This window comes from Mauremys reevesii, linkage group 5, assembly GCF_016161935.1.
Source record: "Mauremys reevesii isolate NIE-2019 linkage group 5, ASM1616193v1, whole genome shotgun sequence".
NCBI classification, from domain to species: Eukaryota; Metazoa; Chordata; order Testudines; family Geoemydidae; genus Mauremys; species Mauremys reevesii.
Window position 1 is genome coordinate 26035241 of NC_052627.1, and position 18996 is coordinate 26054236.

Sequence of the window (18996 nt, forward strand, 5' to 3'; positions counted from 1 at the left end):
ACTGGAGAAAAAAAAAATCAGGGGATGCCAGTAATGAACACAAAACAAATGATAAACATATGCACAGTGCTGGGAGATACTCCACTGGAGTGCAGATTAGTCAGCTAGATGTGCATGAATTCACTGGCCCAGAAACGATCCCAGTGTGGCGAATAGCTGGTGCCACAGGCAATCTTCTTTCAAGGATAACCCTGGAAATGGGTCCTTGCTGCTATCAGTCCAGGTGTCCATGTCAGTCACACTGCCCTCATTAAAACCTACTCAGAGGAGGAAGTCAGCAGGTGCCAAATTTCATGAGACACACAGAACTGATGGTGGCAGCAAAACAGCCTTTTCAGAAGGAAACAAGTCTGCCAGGAGAATGGTTAGGGGAGGTGGCGTCTGACAAAATGTGCACACGATGTAGATACCTCCACTGTCTCTTCCTGTTAAAATAAGAAACTCTTGGCACAGGAGCATCATACCACTTCCTTACCCTGGGATCCAGTTACTTCAGCATTACCAGCACTGACTTCAAGCATCCCGTCAAGCTCATCAAGGTGTGTTTTGCCCTAATACTCTACAAATCTGTAATGCTGCATTCTGGTTGCATGCCTCAGATCAAGATAGCGAGGAAGAGAGATGGACTCTACTCAATATTAAATACACTCATATAGCCCAGGTCCTGCAGCTGAGGATTGTTTGCAGCATTGTTGTCATCTCTTACCCTGTTGAAAACAGCAGTACAAACTAGGGAGGTAGGAACCAGCTGGAAAATACGTTCCCTCTTTAGAATTGATCCAGAACTGACCTTTTCCCAATATTTTTCATTTGTCCTTTCTTTCTCCCTGCCATCTCCCCTCATCACTTCACCATTGTGGCCAGCTAAGACTGAAGCCTGACGTGTCAGAATCCCTGAAAGAAGGCCACTGTGCTTCTGTATCTAGCCAACCAGAAGCAGGAGATATTAAAACTCTCCTGAGAACATATGTCTTTATGAAACTGCTTAAGAGGTCTTGGTTTGGCCAAAGATTCAACCTTTAGATTTTTATCCACACAGAGTCCAAACTCTAAACCTTTTGCGTAGTGCAAGCTAAGTTTACAATGTTTTAAAAGAGACTTCTAAGGAAAAATGTATCTCCATTAAAGAATGAGTTGGATTCCTCCAGTGGGTAATGAATAGTTTCCCTGTCATTTGAACTGTAATCTGATAATGACACTGCCATTCACTATTATGAGTTTTGGAACATAGTTTTTGTATTAGTGAAAGTCTATATTTATAGAAAACCAGTCCTTATATATCAGCTGTAAAACTATTTGCTGTTTATCCCTGGTTCATACTGCACAGATATTTCTTTCTCTATCTCAAACAAAGCACTGAAGTGTTACAAGCTCCTTCTGTATTGCAGGGCATGTTCAATGTCCCTTGTTTGGTAGCCAGGGAAAAGGAAGATGAGATAAATCCAAAAAGACAGCTTTAATGCCAATCCTCCTGATTGTGTGCACTCGTTTGAAATAGCACGCATCGACCAGGAGCGCTCCTCAGTGCAGAGCGAACTACAGAGATAGGGGAAGAGAGGAGATAAAGAAAAATAGAAGCAACCTTCCATGAAGATTCAAGATGAAACTCACTGTCCTTAAGTGCTATGGCAATCTGGCAGCCCTAGGGTTAAATATTTCTCTTGTGCATGAGACCAGCCTGGTGAAGGTTAGGGGGGAGGGATAGCTCAGTGGTTTGAGCATTAGTCTGCTAAACCGAGGGTTATGAGTTCAATCCTTGAGGAGGCCACTTAGGGATCTGGGGCAAAAATGGGTCCTGCTAGTGAAGGCAGGGGGCTGGACTCAATGACCTTTCAAGGTCCCTTCCAGCTCTAGGAGATTGATGGGTATTATTACGTTCTCAAAGGGTAAATCCACCTGGTCATTAACCAGGCAGAAAGCACTGTGCAAGTTTTCCCCAAACAACTCTGTTTACGTACCCCCAGGCCTCTTTTGAGCTGACCTGGCTAGTCATGCTGAATTGTGCCATGATATTCATTTTATGTCAAAAACAAAAGTGCAATAAAGACTGGGTCAGATCCCCACATCCATTTCACTTTTGATCTGAATTATATTTTGAACTGAGTTATCCAGAGCTGAATGGCCTGTGCACCAGGTAACTATTTCCAGTGCTTGTATAACCACATAGATACCTGAGGGCATTGCTGAGTTGACTGCCAGCAAAATGTTTCACCCATGAAAATCCCAAACTTTAGGCATCAAAGTTATACGTATATGTTTGGTTTTTTTGTTTTGTTTTTGTTTCCTTAAGACAAAGATGGTGAGTGCTGGGTTCAGTCAGGGCATATGCTGGAAGTCTGTGATCTCACTGTGAACTCACCTCCCACTGTCCCTGGGCTGCTTGGTTCTTCAGCTGGATCTTCCAGTCCTCTGTGTTTGGCTCTGCGCAATGGTGCATAGTTAGAATGACAGGCCGTGTCAGCAACGCTCCTGGAGGCCCGCAGCTCACCACGGGGGTCAAAAGGGTTTGACTGTCTTCCACTGGTGGCCTGACAAGATTACAGAAAGACGTGTTTGTTAGCTGAATTTAAAGGGCCCCAGATGCAGCCAAAGTAAAGGTCCTTGTCGCAAAAGGCTTGGAAACACACACTTACAGATTTCCACTTGCACAAAGATTTTTATAAAAAGCAGCTGTTTGTTGGGGCAGGGAGAATAAAAAGCAAATAACACTTCATTTTTACAGACCACCCTTCATTCCTAAGGATCCCCAAAGATGTGCCGACCATATACCCAGTTATCATTTCACTCACCAGTGAAATGCATCCACCAGTCTTTAACATAGACAAAAAGTGAATGTGGGCTCTTGAAAGCACCATGAGTGAGAATTTTTCACTTCCTAGACAAGAATCATAGAACACAGGAAGATTATGAAGTAGTGACCACATCTGAAACTTCATGAGAGGATTCTCGTAACTGGAGTGTCCATATACTATGGGTGCACTTTTAAAAAAATGCATTCTGGTTTTAGATCCACCAATATTCTGATATGATTACCAGATCCAGTAATTTCCTTTAAATTAAAAGAGAGAAGTTTGCTGGAACCAGTAATATATCTACAACCAGAATGAACTTTTTAAATGTGTCCACAGTGGATAGATGTAGTGTGTATGAGAGAAAGAAAAAAAGGAGGAAAAGGTGAAGGGATAGATTTAATATGTCACACATACTTACAAGACTAGCAATATACAATGTGACAATGAGGAGGGTGGTAGTGAAATATTTGTGATGAGGGTAGAGTAAATTTAAAACAAAGGAGAATTTGTAGTGGGCTTTAGCAATGGACGACTGGGAGTGGAGAGAATTGTAAAAAAAAAAAAAAATTAATCCCAGAATAACTACTGGGGAGTTTAAAACCATAGGATACTGTACTCATGAGTGACTTTAGCCAACCAAACATCTGGTGGCTGACAAAGATAGCGAAACATGGATCATCAAAGACATCCCTAAATTATATAGAGGACAAACTCATGATCCAGAAATCAGAAAATCCAACCATAGAAAAAGCCATCCTGGATGTAGTTCTTATAAACAGGGAGGGAATGAATGCGAGTGTGAGGCCAAAAGGGCTTAGTGCAGCTAAGCTACCTGAATTTAACACAGTATGCAATGAGTTCACAGGACCCTGGGTGGCTCACTGTTGAGTCCTCTAGGTCCAATTCTGAAAACACTTAATCATGTATGGACCTGCATTCATGTAAACATTGCCATTGATTTCTTTGGGACTACTCATGTTAGCAAAAGTATGCATGTGTGTAAGTGTCTGCAGAATCGGGACCTTATCTCAAAAAAAAAAGGCGAAAAATAATGTAAACCTTGGGTAACATTTTCAGAAGTCTATGTGATTTAGGAGCCCAAATCCCATTTTCAAAAGTGACCCAGGCACCTAGGTATCTGAGTCTCATTGAAAGCCAAGTTTTGAAAGTTACTTTTGAAAATGGGACTTAGGTGCTTTTGAAAATTCTACCCCTTGTCAGTATAGTTATTGGTAAAAAGCAGACAAATGAAGGGTGACATGGAAAAGCTGAAATCTATATAAAACAGCAAATCCAGATTATATACATCTCTGTGTGTCCTATGAGAATTAGCTAATTAATTTACGAAATTAATGGTAATTATTTTTGAAAAGTCATGGACTGAAAACTAACAAATGTAGTACCTATCTTTCAAAAAGAGTAAAATACAGCAATTCTGTCAACTATCATCTGTTAGCCTGGTTGTTTTGACATGGCAAAACAAAAAACAAATAAACTCCTGAACAACCAACCACTTATGGGGAGGAAAAAACTCCTAGTGAATTTTGTAGGACTCTCTTCATTGATTTCATTGGGAGCTGGATAAGTCCCATAAAAAACACAAAAAAAAATCATGAGGTCACATTTTCAACAAAATATTCCTCATTTTTCAATAAATAACATTTAAATAATTTAGCAGTAAATAACTAATACCTTCAACCATTCAGACTTATGTTTCTCTCCCATACTTCACTACAATACTTTGGATATTAGTGGATTCAGATTTGTAAAAACTCCTGGAGGAGTCTTCTCAGTAGGTTAAAAACACGATGACTTGTTATTAGAAAATCTTTAAAAATCACAGTTTTTGTATTGACAGTCACAGCTGTGGCAAACCCACAGACTTAAACATCTGGTTAACTTAACTCCATCTTAAGGACAACTGAACTATGAGGGCAGGGAGAAAAGCATTGACTTATAAAGACCAAGTCACATCACACAAACATGATAAATTTTTGGATTGAACTATAAAATTAGTGGACAAATAGTTAAAATTGGCTTGGATGTAAGCACTGTTATATTGAATAATAATAAAAAAAAGTAATGATAGCACTTAAAGTGATCTCAAAGAAGTATTAAGTCAGGCATTGGCCAATGACAGATTTTCATTACAATATAACAAATGTTAGGGCTCAGACAGAGAGAGGGCCTGATTCTGATCTGCTTTGCAACATATGCAGCCATTTACACTTGCCCAACTGAGTGCAAACCGAGTGCAAATTAAGCATAAAATACTATCGGGTCCTAATGGAACCATTTTACAGCCACTTTTCACAGGAATAAATGATTACAGAAGATGCAATGTGTTGGGGAACCTGGCCCAGAATGGTTAAATAGTCTCTGAGTGGGATGAGAAGAGGAAAAGTCAAATGGACTAATAGGCCAGTCATGGAGGGCAGGCTATCTGCATCAGCCTGAATAGATGCAAGCTGGTAATGACCTGATAAGGATGAGACAGCAGGGTCTGACATGGGGTTCTCCAAGTGGTAAATAGCAACTGAAAAACCAGAAGACAAAACCAAACCTATGAGATTTATCTCCAATTTTAAGTGTACACAAAACATTTTTTCAGTGCTAGTGCCTTTCTCCTGGGAATATACAACACGGCAGGATTACGAATCACCTCTGTCCAGAAAAGAATAGAAAACATACAGCTGTGGGGACAATTGATGCTACATTCTCTATTTGTCAGTCAAATGCACACTCATACTCTACCGGTCAGTGCCTAGGATATGGGCGGTCATGTCCAGTGGTTAGAGTGGGAGTCATTAGTTAGGAATCAGAGCCCAGGATCACAGGCAGGGTCAGAGGCCAGATGCCAGAGCCAAGGTTCAGAGCTGAGGGTTAGGATCGGGTTACCAGAGTCAGGCAAGGCTATGGCCAAGCAGGGCAGGAGCTATTGCAGCCATGGGCAAATGCTTTGAGCAGCCACTGAACGGCTGCTGACTCTTCCTACCAATCAGGTGGGGCAGTCAATCTGGCAGCCTACTACAGGCCGTCTGTTCTCATTAGGGTGCCTGGAGACTGGCTGTGCTGCAGGCCCTGACTCCTGCCCCTGCCACATCTCCACCATTTGCTAGAAACGGACCCAACTCGGTGTTTTCTAATGTTTGAGCTAATTTTGTGACTACAGATAACCTAACCCACTTTAAGCCTTTGAAAACAGCAACGTAAGGTGGTGTAGGGAAGCTGTCTATTGGAGTGCAACACACGTTGGTGTCATTTAACGAGAGAAATCCTGTTCCCGTTGACATCAGTGACAAAACTCTCACTGACTTCAGTGAGGTAAGGATTTCACCTAACACGTTTACTCATGATTTAGAAGAAGGTATAAATAATAGCACATTCATTAAATTTGTAGATAATAATAATAATAATGAAAAAGGCAGTTGTGAGCACCAGTGAAAACAAGGAAATAATGCAAAGGGACTTAGAGAGGTTAAAAATACAGGCAGGATAAAAAAACTATTAATTCTAGAAAAATGCAAGCTAATAGTTCAGGGGAACAATCCAAAACACAGTTATGTGTCAGCAAGGAAAACAGTAAAAGTGAAGAAGATGTAGGGTGATAGCATGCATCAAACTAGATGTCAGCTTTCAGTGTAATAAGGTGGCAAAAAAAAAGCAAATATGATTTTGGGCTACATAGGAAGAGGCATGTAACAAGTTCAAGGAAGTGATAATCCCTTCTCTACACAGCTCTAGTGAGACTGCATCTGGGTTACTGCACAAAGGGGACACTGAAATCTACTGGACTGTACAAGAGTTTCCCAAACCAACTAGCTAAACTTTGAAAAATGAGTCATTTAAAATTAGTCTGGACAACCCAATGGAGTACACAACATAGAGAAAATATCCTGCAATTGCCACAGGGATGGATGAAAATGGCCCAACAGATTTTGTTCATCTCTAATTTCTAATTGTCTCTAAATTCCATCCAAACAAAGGAGTAGACATTAATATGGTTAATGAGACCAGACACAGTTGCATTAGATAGGATAAAAATAACAGGAATATAAACCCTCCTGTTTCCACCACTAATTGATGGGGATTACGGAAAAAAAACTTCCCTATGGGCAGGTTATTCTATAATTGTCCATTATATGGATTATTCATTCTTCCTCTGAAGCAACTGGTACTGGACAATGTTAGAGACATGATCCTGGACTGGATGGACTTTGGCAATTCCTGTGTTCCTATGGATCACAGAAGACCCCTTTCAAGTGCTGGATTTAGGTTTGATGGAGGAAAGGGGGATTATTTTCTTGAAGGAAGAAAACCTACCAACATCTTTACACATAATGGGGTCAGATCTTTCTTGCAGGCTTTGATTCAACAAAGCCCATAAGCATATACTTAACATTAAGCATGAGAGCAGTCCTACTGAAATCAATGGGGTTAATCACCTGTTTATGTGCTTGGGGCCTTAGCTACATCAGTGTAAATCTGAAGCAACTCCACTGAAGTCAGAGGAGCCACTCCTGGTTTACATTGGTGTAAATGAGAGCAGAATTCAGCTCATTGTTTACTGCAGCCAGTGAAAAATATACAACAACTGAAAGCTCTTAAAACATTTCCAGGCACTTTTCCCTCCTACATTTGCTAGTTAAGAACAATCTGCTATTAAAATTCCCCATTTATTCACAATATACAGACTTTTCACAACCAGAGTTATGCCTTTAATGGAGTTATTCAATCAAGTAGGTCCCACTGTAATAAAACATATCACTTCCATTAAGGTAGTTATGACTTCTGGCCATTGTTGTCTCCATTCAGGCTGCAGATGGGAGCACTCTTAGAAAAAATCTCCCCTTTTCAACAGGCACGCATTACTCTCAGCAGTGCTTAACTGTGGATTTTACCGGCAATCATAGCTGTTCTCAAAAAAACCCACAACAAAATAGGAAGCAGAAGACGGAGTGGGGAGAGAGGAATAAATAACTCATAGCAACAGATGGTCACCCTTCTAGTCAGGTTAATGGAAAGTTTGGGGAGAGGGACATTTTATTTTCTCTTTACTGCTGGTCCATGTTTTTGCTGTCTCTCTCCCTTTCAAGTTAAAACCTAGTGTCCTGGATTGATCCCAGGGTTCTTCTGCCTGGTTCTATCTATGGAGGAAAGAAGAAATGAAGTTTCCCTCCCCTTTGATGGCTGTTGGAGCAGTTTGGTTTTTGTTTTGAATTTTTGATTGAAATAAATGAGTCTAGGAGATTAATTTTGTCTAGGATAGTTGGGGAGAATGGGATGGAGGGGAATGGGGCAGAGGGTTTTAGCAGATTTTTTTTCCCCACTCAAGAGTTTACTGGTGAAAATGGCAAACTTACACCCTTGAGCAAATTAATCAGTAATTCCACCATTATGGGTTTCTGGAGGATGGCTTAATTGTCTCAACACAAGGTTTGAAATACCTCTACTACCCAGAGTCATGGGTTCAAATCCTGGCAGAGCTGACGCAGCCCCTCTTTGTTCTTCTGAGGTAGATAAATTGAAATCCACACAATTTTCAGTTTAAGTGGGTCTCTTGGGTGTGACCTTCAGAATTCAGGTCCTGTCTGCCTTTTATGGGTGTTAGATTTCCAGTGGTACTGTTCATATGGGTCTTCCCTGCAGAGCCAATGGCCAGTACTTTCTCTCCCCAACAGCTGCAGTAGCTGCATTTTATTGGTGCTGATTGTACACAGCTATGAAGTGCTTTGGAATGAAAGGTTCTGTATAAATATCTGTTATTATTCTGTACCCAGAAAGCAAAATTGGGACTTTCGTGCAGCTGTGCTGAAGAGCACAGGGCACTTTCCCCGGTATTGTGAAATGCAGCCTCATTTGCATCTCTGCAGTGTCTCCTGCTGTACATATTAAACTAGAGTGCCTGGTGCAGGAGCAAAATCCTGATAGCCTTCACTGTGCCATGTTTAATAAAATTCTTCCTAAAGCTGTGGTTCACATAAGAACACATGAACTGCCATACACGATCAAACCAATGGTCCATCAAGAACAAAAGCCTGTTTCTAGCAATGACTGGTTCCAGATGTTTCAGAAGACGACATAAAGCCCCCTTAATGGCTAATTATGCAATAACATGCTCAACAGAAGCCTGCAGTTTCGTGCACGATGGATTAGCAGTGAACCAGACTCTGAAGGTTTGTTTGAAAGTTTGAGTTTGACAAACAACCCCAATGCTAACCTATTGGGGGGCCCCCAATCAGGAATATTCCCCCCCCCCCAACACATACTAAAAAAGTGAATTCGGGGTCCCTTGAGCTGCTCGGAGCCCTAAGCGATTGCTTAGCCTGCTTATGCCTAGTGCCAGCTCTGCCCACAAAGGAACATCCCCTCAACTTTTCAGACTATAAAACACACATATCCAAGAAACTCCTTATCTACTTTTGCCTCCAAGAGGAGGGAGGAACAAGATTGTTTCTTCTTCCTCCTCCTCCTGCCTCCCAAGCCCAGCGAACCGCTCTGGAAACATTCACATGGAGTAGTGTTCCCCATGTTCCATCATGGCACTGTCACTGCATTGCATCTGAAGGGTCCTCGGGTGGTGGGGCCAGACAGAATCATTCCTGCCCATACTCAGGAGAACAGCATAGGAAAACCCTCCGCTTCCCACTCCAGCAACATTGCACTAAGCTGCCAGAGCAGATAGCTCCCTGTAAGCCCCAGAGCAATAGCAATGGAACTCGCATGGATTCCCTAGAACCCTCAGGCAATTGATCTTCTTCTTTTAGCACATGATTGCTAGGTAAGACCTGTGAGTTGACCTTGCTAGGAGAAACTACAAACTCCTGCCTCTTAGTGCACAGTCAATGCAGTAAAAGAGCGATTCCCCATCTTGCTGCTCCATGGAATTCAATTAGGATATTTCCTGACCCTCCCCAACAAAAGAGAGACATTAGATAAGAAGGACACTGGCTGAGATTCCTCTGAAGGTAGGGATGTAGATGTGGCACTTTCATAGGCCAAGGGAGGAGGCCCCCTAGCCTCAGGAGGCGGGAAAGAGGACACTGAGCACACTCCTGAAGACAGCAATGGTGTGTAGAGAGTCTGAGGAAATGGGGGAAGAGGGTGGCTGTTGGCCAGGAGGCGGGAACACCTGTTTGGAGAACATTCCTGTGGACTTTGCTGCGCATTTCTCCACTATGCAAACATCCTCCTCCCCACCACAGCCAGTTCACAAACATAGTGAACATTCAACTCTGGCTTAGTTCAATTGGGTTCAAGGTCAACATGAAAGCTTCACTCAGCTCTGCTATTGCCCAATGGGATCCAGCTGGCAGCCCACCCTGCTCAAAGCAACAGGAGTAAAGCATATAAGTGTACTGCAGAGTAATAGAAAAACATCCGGCTAGAAAGCTGTAAATAGAGAAAACCACTCTTGCCTGTCCCCACCCTAACACATTTACAGAAAACAACTACCCTGTGACTGCCTTGAAGGAGCACCAGCAATTATTATGAACCATTAGAGCCCCACTTCACTGCAGGAAAGGTAAAGTTTTCACAGAGATCCTCCTGCTCTCACACACTTTAATGGGGAGGAAATGAAAGAAAAGCCTCACAGTGCTCTGACACCCAGTCCTTTCAGTCAATGGAAAGAACAGCATTATTAGGTTGTGGAGGGAACTCTGTCAAATTCTAGTTCCTAGAGGGCTCCTGCAAAATAGATCTAGAGGGGAAGAGTTCAGAAGAGCATGGGAGGAAAGAGAGGGAAGGGATTAGCAGGACTTTGAGGAATAACAGACTTCCTGATTTCGCTTGAGCTATTAGAATTGCTTCATATTTTTCTGAAACAAGGGTGAACTAAATCTCAGGGGGCTGCAGATATATCCCCAAGCATGTAATATAGGAGGCTGAAACTCTGTGCTCCTCTAGCTATGCTACTTAGAGTAAATCTAAGAGTACCAAATTCTGTTCCCAGTTACACTCATATCTGAGAGCAGGTTTTGGCTCAAAGTTTCCATTATAAATCCCATATTATAGTTTCATATTTGGACTTTCAAATGTCATCAGTTGGAAATGCTCTAAAGGATTTTTCAGCCCAGGTGCAATACATTTCCCATGAGTTATTTTGATCTGTTTGCTGAAAATATCTATGCAGGGTACACACAAAGTTAAACTCCTCAGGATTTCCAAGGGTTTATTTACCAAACCCAAGGCCACAAACTTCTCCTTAAAAAGTGAATGTCTGAAGCTAGTTCTTTATGTATTATTCTCTTCTGGGTTTCTTTAGCACTGCAAGCTAGCTTGCTGTTCATTAAATTCACCACCTTGCTGTTCCTGGGTGTTTGAGGAGGGGACAGGTTGATGGGTTGAATCCTGGGTGACTGTGGTGTGATAATATATAATATAATATGAGGGGTCTGGGGAAGTGATTGATGGGGTCTGGGGCAGTTCTAAGTGCTCTAGGAATGGTTACAGATAACGCAATAAGGCCTAGATTTTTAAAAGTATTTAGGTGTTGCTGTGTTCAGCATTGCAAGGCCTAACTGATTTAGGGGTCTAAATTTCATTTTCATAAGTGATTTAGGCATTTAAGAGTTTAAATCCTATCATCTGTCAGTGGGATTTTGGCTTCTGCATGCCTAAATCCCGTTTGAAAATTAGATTTAAGCTCCTAAATCAATTAGGTGTTTCAACACCGAGTGCATAAATACCTTTACAAATCTAGGCCTAAGTAGCTCATGTTAAATATTGTACACACTATTGATTTTAGAACGTGTGGAGAGCCTGGAGTTTTAAAGAGGTGCTGGAAAAAATCAAAGTCATATATATATCTGAATTATCCACTATCACTTAGCGGTCCCCGTATTAGGAATCTCAGGTAGCACCAGCCTGCAGATGTGACATACTGCATAGGAGGTACTGGGCCTCAGCAAGCTTTTCTGCAGTACATGAATCTGGGAAGAGGCTGCGAGTGGCTGGCTGGCCATCCACCCCTCTGGAGAAAGTAATGTAGTAGCGGACTGGGATTGAACAATCTCATTATGCTCTGCATACTCTTTACCATATCTGATCACCCAGTGAAATGAGCCTATGACAAGTCCCCCTAGAGTCAACTGGCACCTCGATATATGTATGATGTGCTCTGCTGCCTCCACGGCGTATTTGAGCTCAGTGTTCTCCTCTCTCACAAAATCTTTCCTGCAACTGCAAGACCTCCTCCTTACGTTCATGCCTTCATATGCCCACACCCACATTCATTCATTCTTCTCAGGTAGCACTACTTGAAACATGCCCTCTCCATGCTGGTTTTATGCACAGTACCACCTGAAGTGCAACTGCTATCATGAACCATGTAGAGTGGATTTTATGGCCCTTAAAGGGAAGTAAAAACAAGGATTGGCCTGCCACGTTGGGTGCCCATCACTGAATGGGAGAAGAGGCAATGATTCTTTCCATATCTGAAGAACAACTAGTAGGAGTAATTTCTGGGTGACTCATTTGCGCACACTCCCGCCTTCCAGAAGGAAGTAAAACAGAGTAGAGATGGACAGAGAAATTTAATGTAGGACGCTATTTCAGCTGCACCATTCAAATAAAGGCACAGGAAAGTCTCCTTGGGTTAGCTATAGTTTCCCTCTGCAAGAGGTGGACATTTTTTCAGTACATTTTGCTAGTTTTTTTTAAAAATATAGCCCAAAGTAACATGAAAAAAAATCAATATGGGATGTGAATATAGACAAGGCCATTTTTGTAATTAGCCATTTTCAAAACAGAGGGCATGAATAATGTAAGCATGAAGGTCTTTTTTATTTAATTTTTCTTTAAACAGATTATGTTTAGTATGGTTCAAAAGACTACTTAGCCAGAGAACAGTGCTCACTATTGTACGGTGTACAAACAGCTGTGGCTAAGGGCATAACAAAAGCTATCCAAGGGCTGAGCCAAGAAATGGATTTAGCTATAAGGAGGAGAAAGAGGCATAACACCGTGCAATTATTACTTCGTTTTACATTTGTCATTTAGTCTTTGTGCACGTTATTCCACACCTAAAGAATAGGATTTCTCCCTTCTCTTCAGCAGGTTTGCTCACACTGCTGCTAGTAATACCTTGCCCTTTTAGGGCTCCTTTCTGCCAACATTAAGGGCCAGACTGTGACATGGACCACATGCCCATGCAGGGAAGTAAGGAGTAAGAAGCATTTTTGTATATCAGGATGCCAGTTACCTAGCCCCTGTGTCTGGTTGTCTAGGAGGAAGCAGGACTGCATTTCCTCCCTTGAGCAGGTGGGCAGAGAGGCCTGGGGAACAGGTAGAGCCTTGGCTCCATTCCCTACTCATTGGCTGCAGTAGCTGAGCCAGCGCAGGGTTAGATAATATTTTGCTAATGGTATAGGGCAGCTAAAAATTGCTATTCCCTGGGAGCAATAAGGGAGTTGTGCCACAGGTAATAATCTAGCCCTCAGTAACTTGTCCTAGGTCACAGAGAAGGTTAGGTGAAGAGAGGAGAATATCAGACTGGAAGCTCTCACTGTCAGCCCTCTGTTAGAGCCACTAGGCACCTCCCTGCATCTTTCGACACCTAAACACTTTTGTAAATCTATCCCTAGGTGACTTGGGCACTTATAAATCTAAGTCTCATTGTCTTTCACCGAGACTTAAGGGGAGATCTTCAAAGTCACAAACGACACTTAGGCACCTAAGTATATGTGCCTAAATATCATTTGGGCCTTTGAAAGTCTCTCCCTTAAGTTACAAAGTGCTTAACTCCCTTTTGAAAATGGGGCTTTAATCACTAAGGTGCTTCTGAAAATTTTACCTTACTTCAGACTCTGTCCACATTCTGATTCATATTTTAGTGAGTTAACTAGCAAGTACTTTTCATTTTCCTGTATTAAGATGGGCTCTTATTTCATAAAACGACAGCTTGCTAGAAATGTGATGGTGATGATAAAATAATTAATCATTTGAACAGGCCATCAGAGGGCTGCCTCATAATCCTGTCTTAACACTTAGCATGTCTTTCTCAGCTTCACATCTGCTTTTCAGAGGCTTGTGTCAAGACTGCAAACGAGCTGGAAGCCACGGAGGGCAGGCATTTCTTCCAGTGATGGCCCTCTTTAGAGTAGGTCTTCTGAAGAGGAAGGCATTGGATGGGCCTGGTGAGGGGTGTATGAGGCTCAGCTGGAAAGTGCCTCCCATTTGGGTGGGAAAGTGGCAGGGGATTCTAGAGAGGTGATATGCTGACAACGTAGCTTGAACCCGGAGAGTAGCACAGGCACACAAGGTTGGCAAGCCTGTGCTAATTGTGACATGTAGCCTCGGCTCTGAATATGGGGTAGCATAGAGCTGCAGTGACCCAAGGGAAGCAGCCATGTCTCAAAACTTTGCTTCAGTCCCTCCTTGTGCTCTTTGGTGAGCACAGGAGGCAATGCACAGGCTACAGCATCCCTATGGACAGCCCAATGTACCCTCTTATCCTTTCCCAGCCACTTCTTCCTCCACAGGGATTTGTGTTCCCCAGGGTAGCATGGAGCATGCAGCCCTTTTCCCTCCTCTATTCAACTGAGCAAAGGCCTTTTGCAACAGGTTACCAGACACTCTTCCTGCTGCACTTAATTCTTGCTACTGCATTATTCTCACTTCTAACTTGGATTCAGCTTCCCCTAAGCTTGAAAGCTTTTTGCAAAACCTATAAAAAGCAAATATCAGAGCTGGCTCTGTGGCCAGGTTATCCTCAGCTCTCACCTGTGTCTGCTTTAAAACCAATAAGCAGCCTCAACACAATTGGCTTTGCATAAATATCTGCTTATCAGAGATTTTAGTTAGCACATTTTCTCTCATCCCGTCCTCCATAATTAGTGCTCAAGCAAATGCACGCCAAGTAGAGTCTTTTACCTCATGTTCTCCTTCCTGTGAACTGTCAAATACATTTCATAGACTCTTCCCTGGGGAACAGCCCCTGCAGGGATCAGCAAACTTACACCTGCAAAACAGAAGAGACACAAATAAAAGGAAACGGAGAAAGAAAGGCAACCAGGTCTCTGACGAAGAATGACAGGAGATTTTGAAGACGAAGCCCTACATGCAGGTCGCCCTGGTGCCTCCCATTGTCTGTTTTGAATTACTGCAGTGGAGAACTGGATATTTTTCCCTCTCCTTTTGTTTTATTTAAGGAACAAACAGATGGTTACTCTGTTGCTTACCTTGTAAAATGTGGGGAAAACCAACAGCTCTGTCTAAAATTTCAAACAGCTGTAATGGAACATCTCTCCCCAGGCATTTCTTTTTTAATAAAAAACAACAATAAAATCCCCAAACAGAAGAATACTGGCCCAGGAAACAACAAGAACCATTTCTTTTTGGGAGGAGCTGGTCACGTGGTCAGCATCCAGTGTTTAGATGTACTTAACTTCTAATTATACAATAGTTAGGACAAAATGGGGATACTTGACATCCCTTATATGTCCATTCATAAAGAGTGGTCCAGAATTCCAATACCCAGTCAAGTCTGCCCTGCACGGAACACAAGTTAGTGGCAATTAGTGATGTGCCACGAGGCACAAGTACTCAGTAGCCCACGCAGCCGGGCAATTCTGCACCAGCTGCTATTGCTGAACTGGAGTGATCAGAAATCTATGGTAGGGATTTTAGTTTCTCCTGCATAAAATTATAACTAGACAGCTGAAGCAAACCTACGAACAGAATATTCACAAGTGTGTGTGTGTGTGTGTGTGTGTGTAAGAAGAAGAAGAAGAAGAAGAAGAAATGGCCTTACAAAATGATGCACTGGACAGTCCTCATCGATATATCAGGGCCGGCTCCAGCAAGCAGGTGCTTGGGGCAGCCAATGGAGAGGGGCCGCACGTCCGGATCTTCGGGGGCAATTCGGAGTGGGTCCAGCCGCCAAATTGCCGCCGAAGACTGAAGCAGCGGTGGTAGAGTTGCAGATTGCAATTGTGGCTTTTTTTTTTTTTTTTTTTTGCTGCTTGGGGCGGCAAAACCCTGGAGCCGGCCGTGCAATATATGAATAGTTTGGGGCCTGGCTACATGAGACCACCTCTCTCTATATACAGTACATCCACTCTTGTGACCAGTGGATGTGTTTGAGCTGGAGTCCCTCCCCCCCTGTTTTAAAAGGGAGGGTACAGCTGGCAGGCTGTTTTTCATGAATGCCTTTTGACTTTGGAACTTGTTTCCCTGTGGGTCTGTCACAGCCCAGATACATTAAGCTTCTGGGCATGCTGCCTCACCCATGTATTTCCTCAGATGTACAGGGAGGGATTATAAGGACTTTTGACTGTTAATTGGTGGGTAAATATTACTGGAAGCTGTATAGACAGCCCACTGTACTGGGCTATAGCTGATGGCTATATTTGTTCCAGTTTGTTTTAATTATTTTTAAAGTGCTCCTAGCAATAGATATGTACTTTTTCACCTACAAACTGAAGTTAATATGTGAATTAAATTATGTATGTCTAACAGACTTTGCAGTACCTGTGGAAAGCATGGTGGAAAGTAACCTGAGAATGAACTGGACCTCTAACAAGAAGATCCTGAACTTCAGGTCTACAGCACTATAGACTAGATTTTGAACTGAGCTCAGCAAACCACAATCAGGCCAGATTTTTTTTTTCTCCAGAACAGCTCAGCACCCATTTAGGCCCATAAATGAAACAGATTAAATTTTCAAAAGCATTCGGCATCCAGTAAGAAGAATAGGGATCACCAGAGGCTAAGGGGTTTTGAAAATCTAACCATTTCATTCGGTGTCTAAATAGGAACAGAGTTGCATTTTTTGTCTGTTTCTTTTAAATCTGGTCCGGTTGCTGGTGCTGAGCACTTAAGAAGCTGGCCCTGAATGTGGTGAAGATTTGGTATTCTAGCAGATTTGAATATCCACCCCAGCCCACTTCTCTTAATAAGCCATCACACTGGAGTTGGATTAACTGAAAATTTTGGTTAACTGGGGTCCTACTATCCAGCTAAATAACAGCATAGCCATTTTCCTAGCTGTAAACAAAACTTATTTTTTTCTTTAGTAACTTGTGCAATTCCTGAAAAGCTTCTAATAATGAAATAAGAAAAAGACACACATAATGTCCTGGTTTCCTTTGCTATGTAATCTCTGTTAGGCAACCTGTTCAATCACCTGCAGAAAATTAGTATTCTGCTATCTTGCTTCAGCACTGCACAGTCTGCAGCAAACTGGAACTGGAACAACTGATTTGTTTTCTAATTAATTTGTCCTTTTTATGCATGATAACAAAAGTGAGGCTTTCTGGCTTGAAGTGGGGTTGTTTGGTTTATTTTGGGGATCTGTATAAAAGGAAAAGGTCAAGGATACTGAATTCCACTTCACACAGGGAACTTCTGAAGTCTGATATTTCTGAAGGAAGTGGTCACAGTCTTCTGATTTGTTGTTAAAGAAGGCCAGGACTTTGGGGAAAGGATATGTGAAATAGCTGAGTAAACCTGAATGGAAAAAAAATGCTGTTTGAGCTAAACATAGAAAAGGCAGATTCCAAGGAGTGACCTTGTTTTTTCTTCCTAAAAGAACAGATAGATGGCATTGCTTAAAACCACCAAACAACCACCACTTTTGAAATCTCACTAGGAACCTCTGAAGCTGATAAGTGCAATACTTACCTGAATTGGGAATGATCAGGTGACCTCCAAGGGAGTTGAAGGTGCCAAAAGCAGTGCATGATGGGTCTGTTTGTCGAGCAAGACTCTGGTTTTTCATGTTCAGGGTCTCATTTTCCAGAAGAGACTGAGTTATCTGTGGGGATAACTTGGATGAGAAGTCAGACAGGTCGTCCTGTGGGGTGACTGCACCTGAGGTACTATAGACCTTGATCTTCAGGTTGGGCAGTGGATCAAGGATTGGAGAGTTGGTCATTGGTATTTTATCAGAGACATCATGCAAGGCGTAGACAGGACCTCTGTACATGGCTGCAGCAGATGTAAGGTCTGGTGGCACTGCCAGGAGATCTGTGTTGGAAATGAGAAAAAACGACAAAGTATTACCCACGGCTGTATCCCCTTCACTGAAGACTTCCTTCTGGGTGAAGATTTAGTGGTGCCATTCTACTTGTGTCTTCATATTGAAGGTGTGGAAGCAGGGAAAGAAAGAGAGGGTTTAAGTGCAGCCATTTAAGTGTCAGAGACAGAGCAACTGTTCTATCAAGTCTTAGCCTAACATTGTGAGACCTGTAGAAGCAGGGCTCACATCAGAAGCGAGTGGAAAACAGCAGAATAGTCAGTGTGACCTAGTCTTGAGATAACGATGTTTGAGAAGAGAAAGTGAGAAAATACTGAATAGATAGCAAATAGCCTAAATAAAATGCAGATGTTTTTAATTAATGCACGTCACAAAGAGGTATAAATGCTTGTGTGATTTTGCTTGTACTTTGGAGAAACTGAGGCAGAGATGCTGTCTGTCAGCTGTGTTCTTCCCTTGCAATTGCATGTCCTGAATAAAGCTGTCTCAGATTTTGTTGCTTCCAACCTGAGAGTGGAGTTTGTTTCTTCCACAAAGGGAATGATGAGCAAAGCCCTAATGGACTGATATTCTTCTCCTTTTGTATCCATCCACACATCTCCAGGGGTTTACATAGGCCCTATCGCTATGGAATCTAATTGCTGCACAAAACTGAAGTGCAACCCTACTCAATACGGATTTTTAACCTGTATTCTTTTCCAGTCTGCACTCTGACTTCAAATATGACATGCCAGGTCTCAGTACAAGAGACTCTCTATGACAAAACCAGTTTTATTAATTAATTTTCCTTCCATAAATGCTAAGTATGAGACTCATTAGCCTATTTATTCAACCAATCCAAAGACAGAATGATAGAAAGAAGAGATAGAAAAGACCTATGGGGTCATCTTCCTCATCACCCACAGCCAGCACAGAATTGTCACCAACGGTATGTTGTACAGTGCCTTCTGCAGCTTAGCTTTAAACAAACCCTTGGCAAAGAAAGTGCTGCTCCTGCTAATGTTCCATTTTTACAACTCTCTAGCCAGTTTTACTTTTTTCTTGATGTAACTTTAATACTCAAAGAATGACATCAAAAGCCAGAAGTTTCAGCCCAAATGTATAGCTTCTAAGAGCCAGTCTTGGCTTTGTGCATTCATTTTCTGTCTGATGATGTCTGCAAATAATTATCCTATTATTAACTGGTGACAGAAATTTATTATGTTTTCCACCCACTGAATCTTG

General features: G+C 42.2%; 1 protein-coding gene across 11 annotated transcripts in view; it reads right to left on the reverse strand.

Moving 5' to 3' along the window:
- UNC5C (unc-5 netrin receptor C) overlaps window positions 1–18996 on the reverse strand; it is a 346384-nt gene that overhangs the window by 24031 nt on the left and 303357 nt on the right. For all 11 annotated transcript variants that reach the window (XM_039541742.1, XM_039541740.1, XM_039541748.1 and 8 more), the window contains 3 exons: window positions 17418–17762; window positions 14667–14754; window positions 2360–2528 (listed from right to left, as the gene is read on the reverse strand). In XM_039541742.1, the coding sequence (XP_039397676.1) occupies window positions 2360–2528; window positions 14667–14754; window positions 17418–17762 (602 nt within the window). The remainder of the gene's footprint in view (window positions 1–2359; window positions 2529–14666; window positions 14755–17417; window positions 17763–18996) is intronic.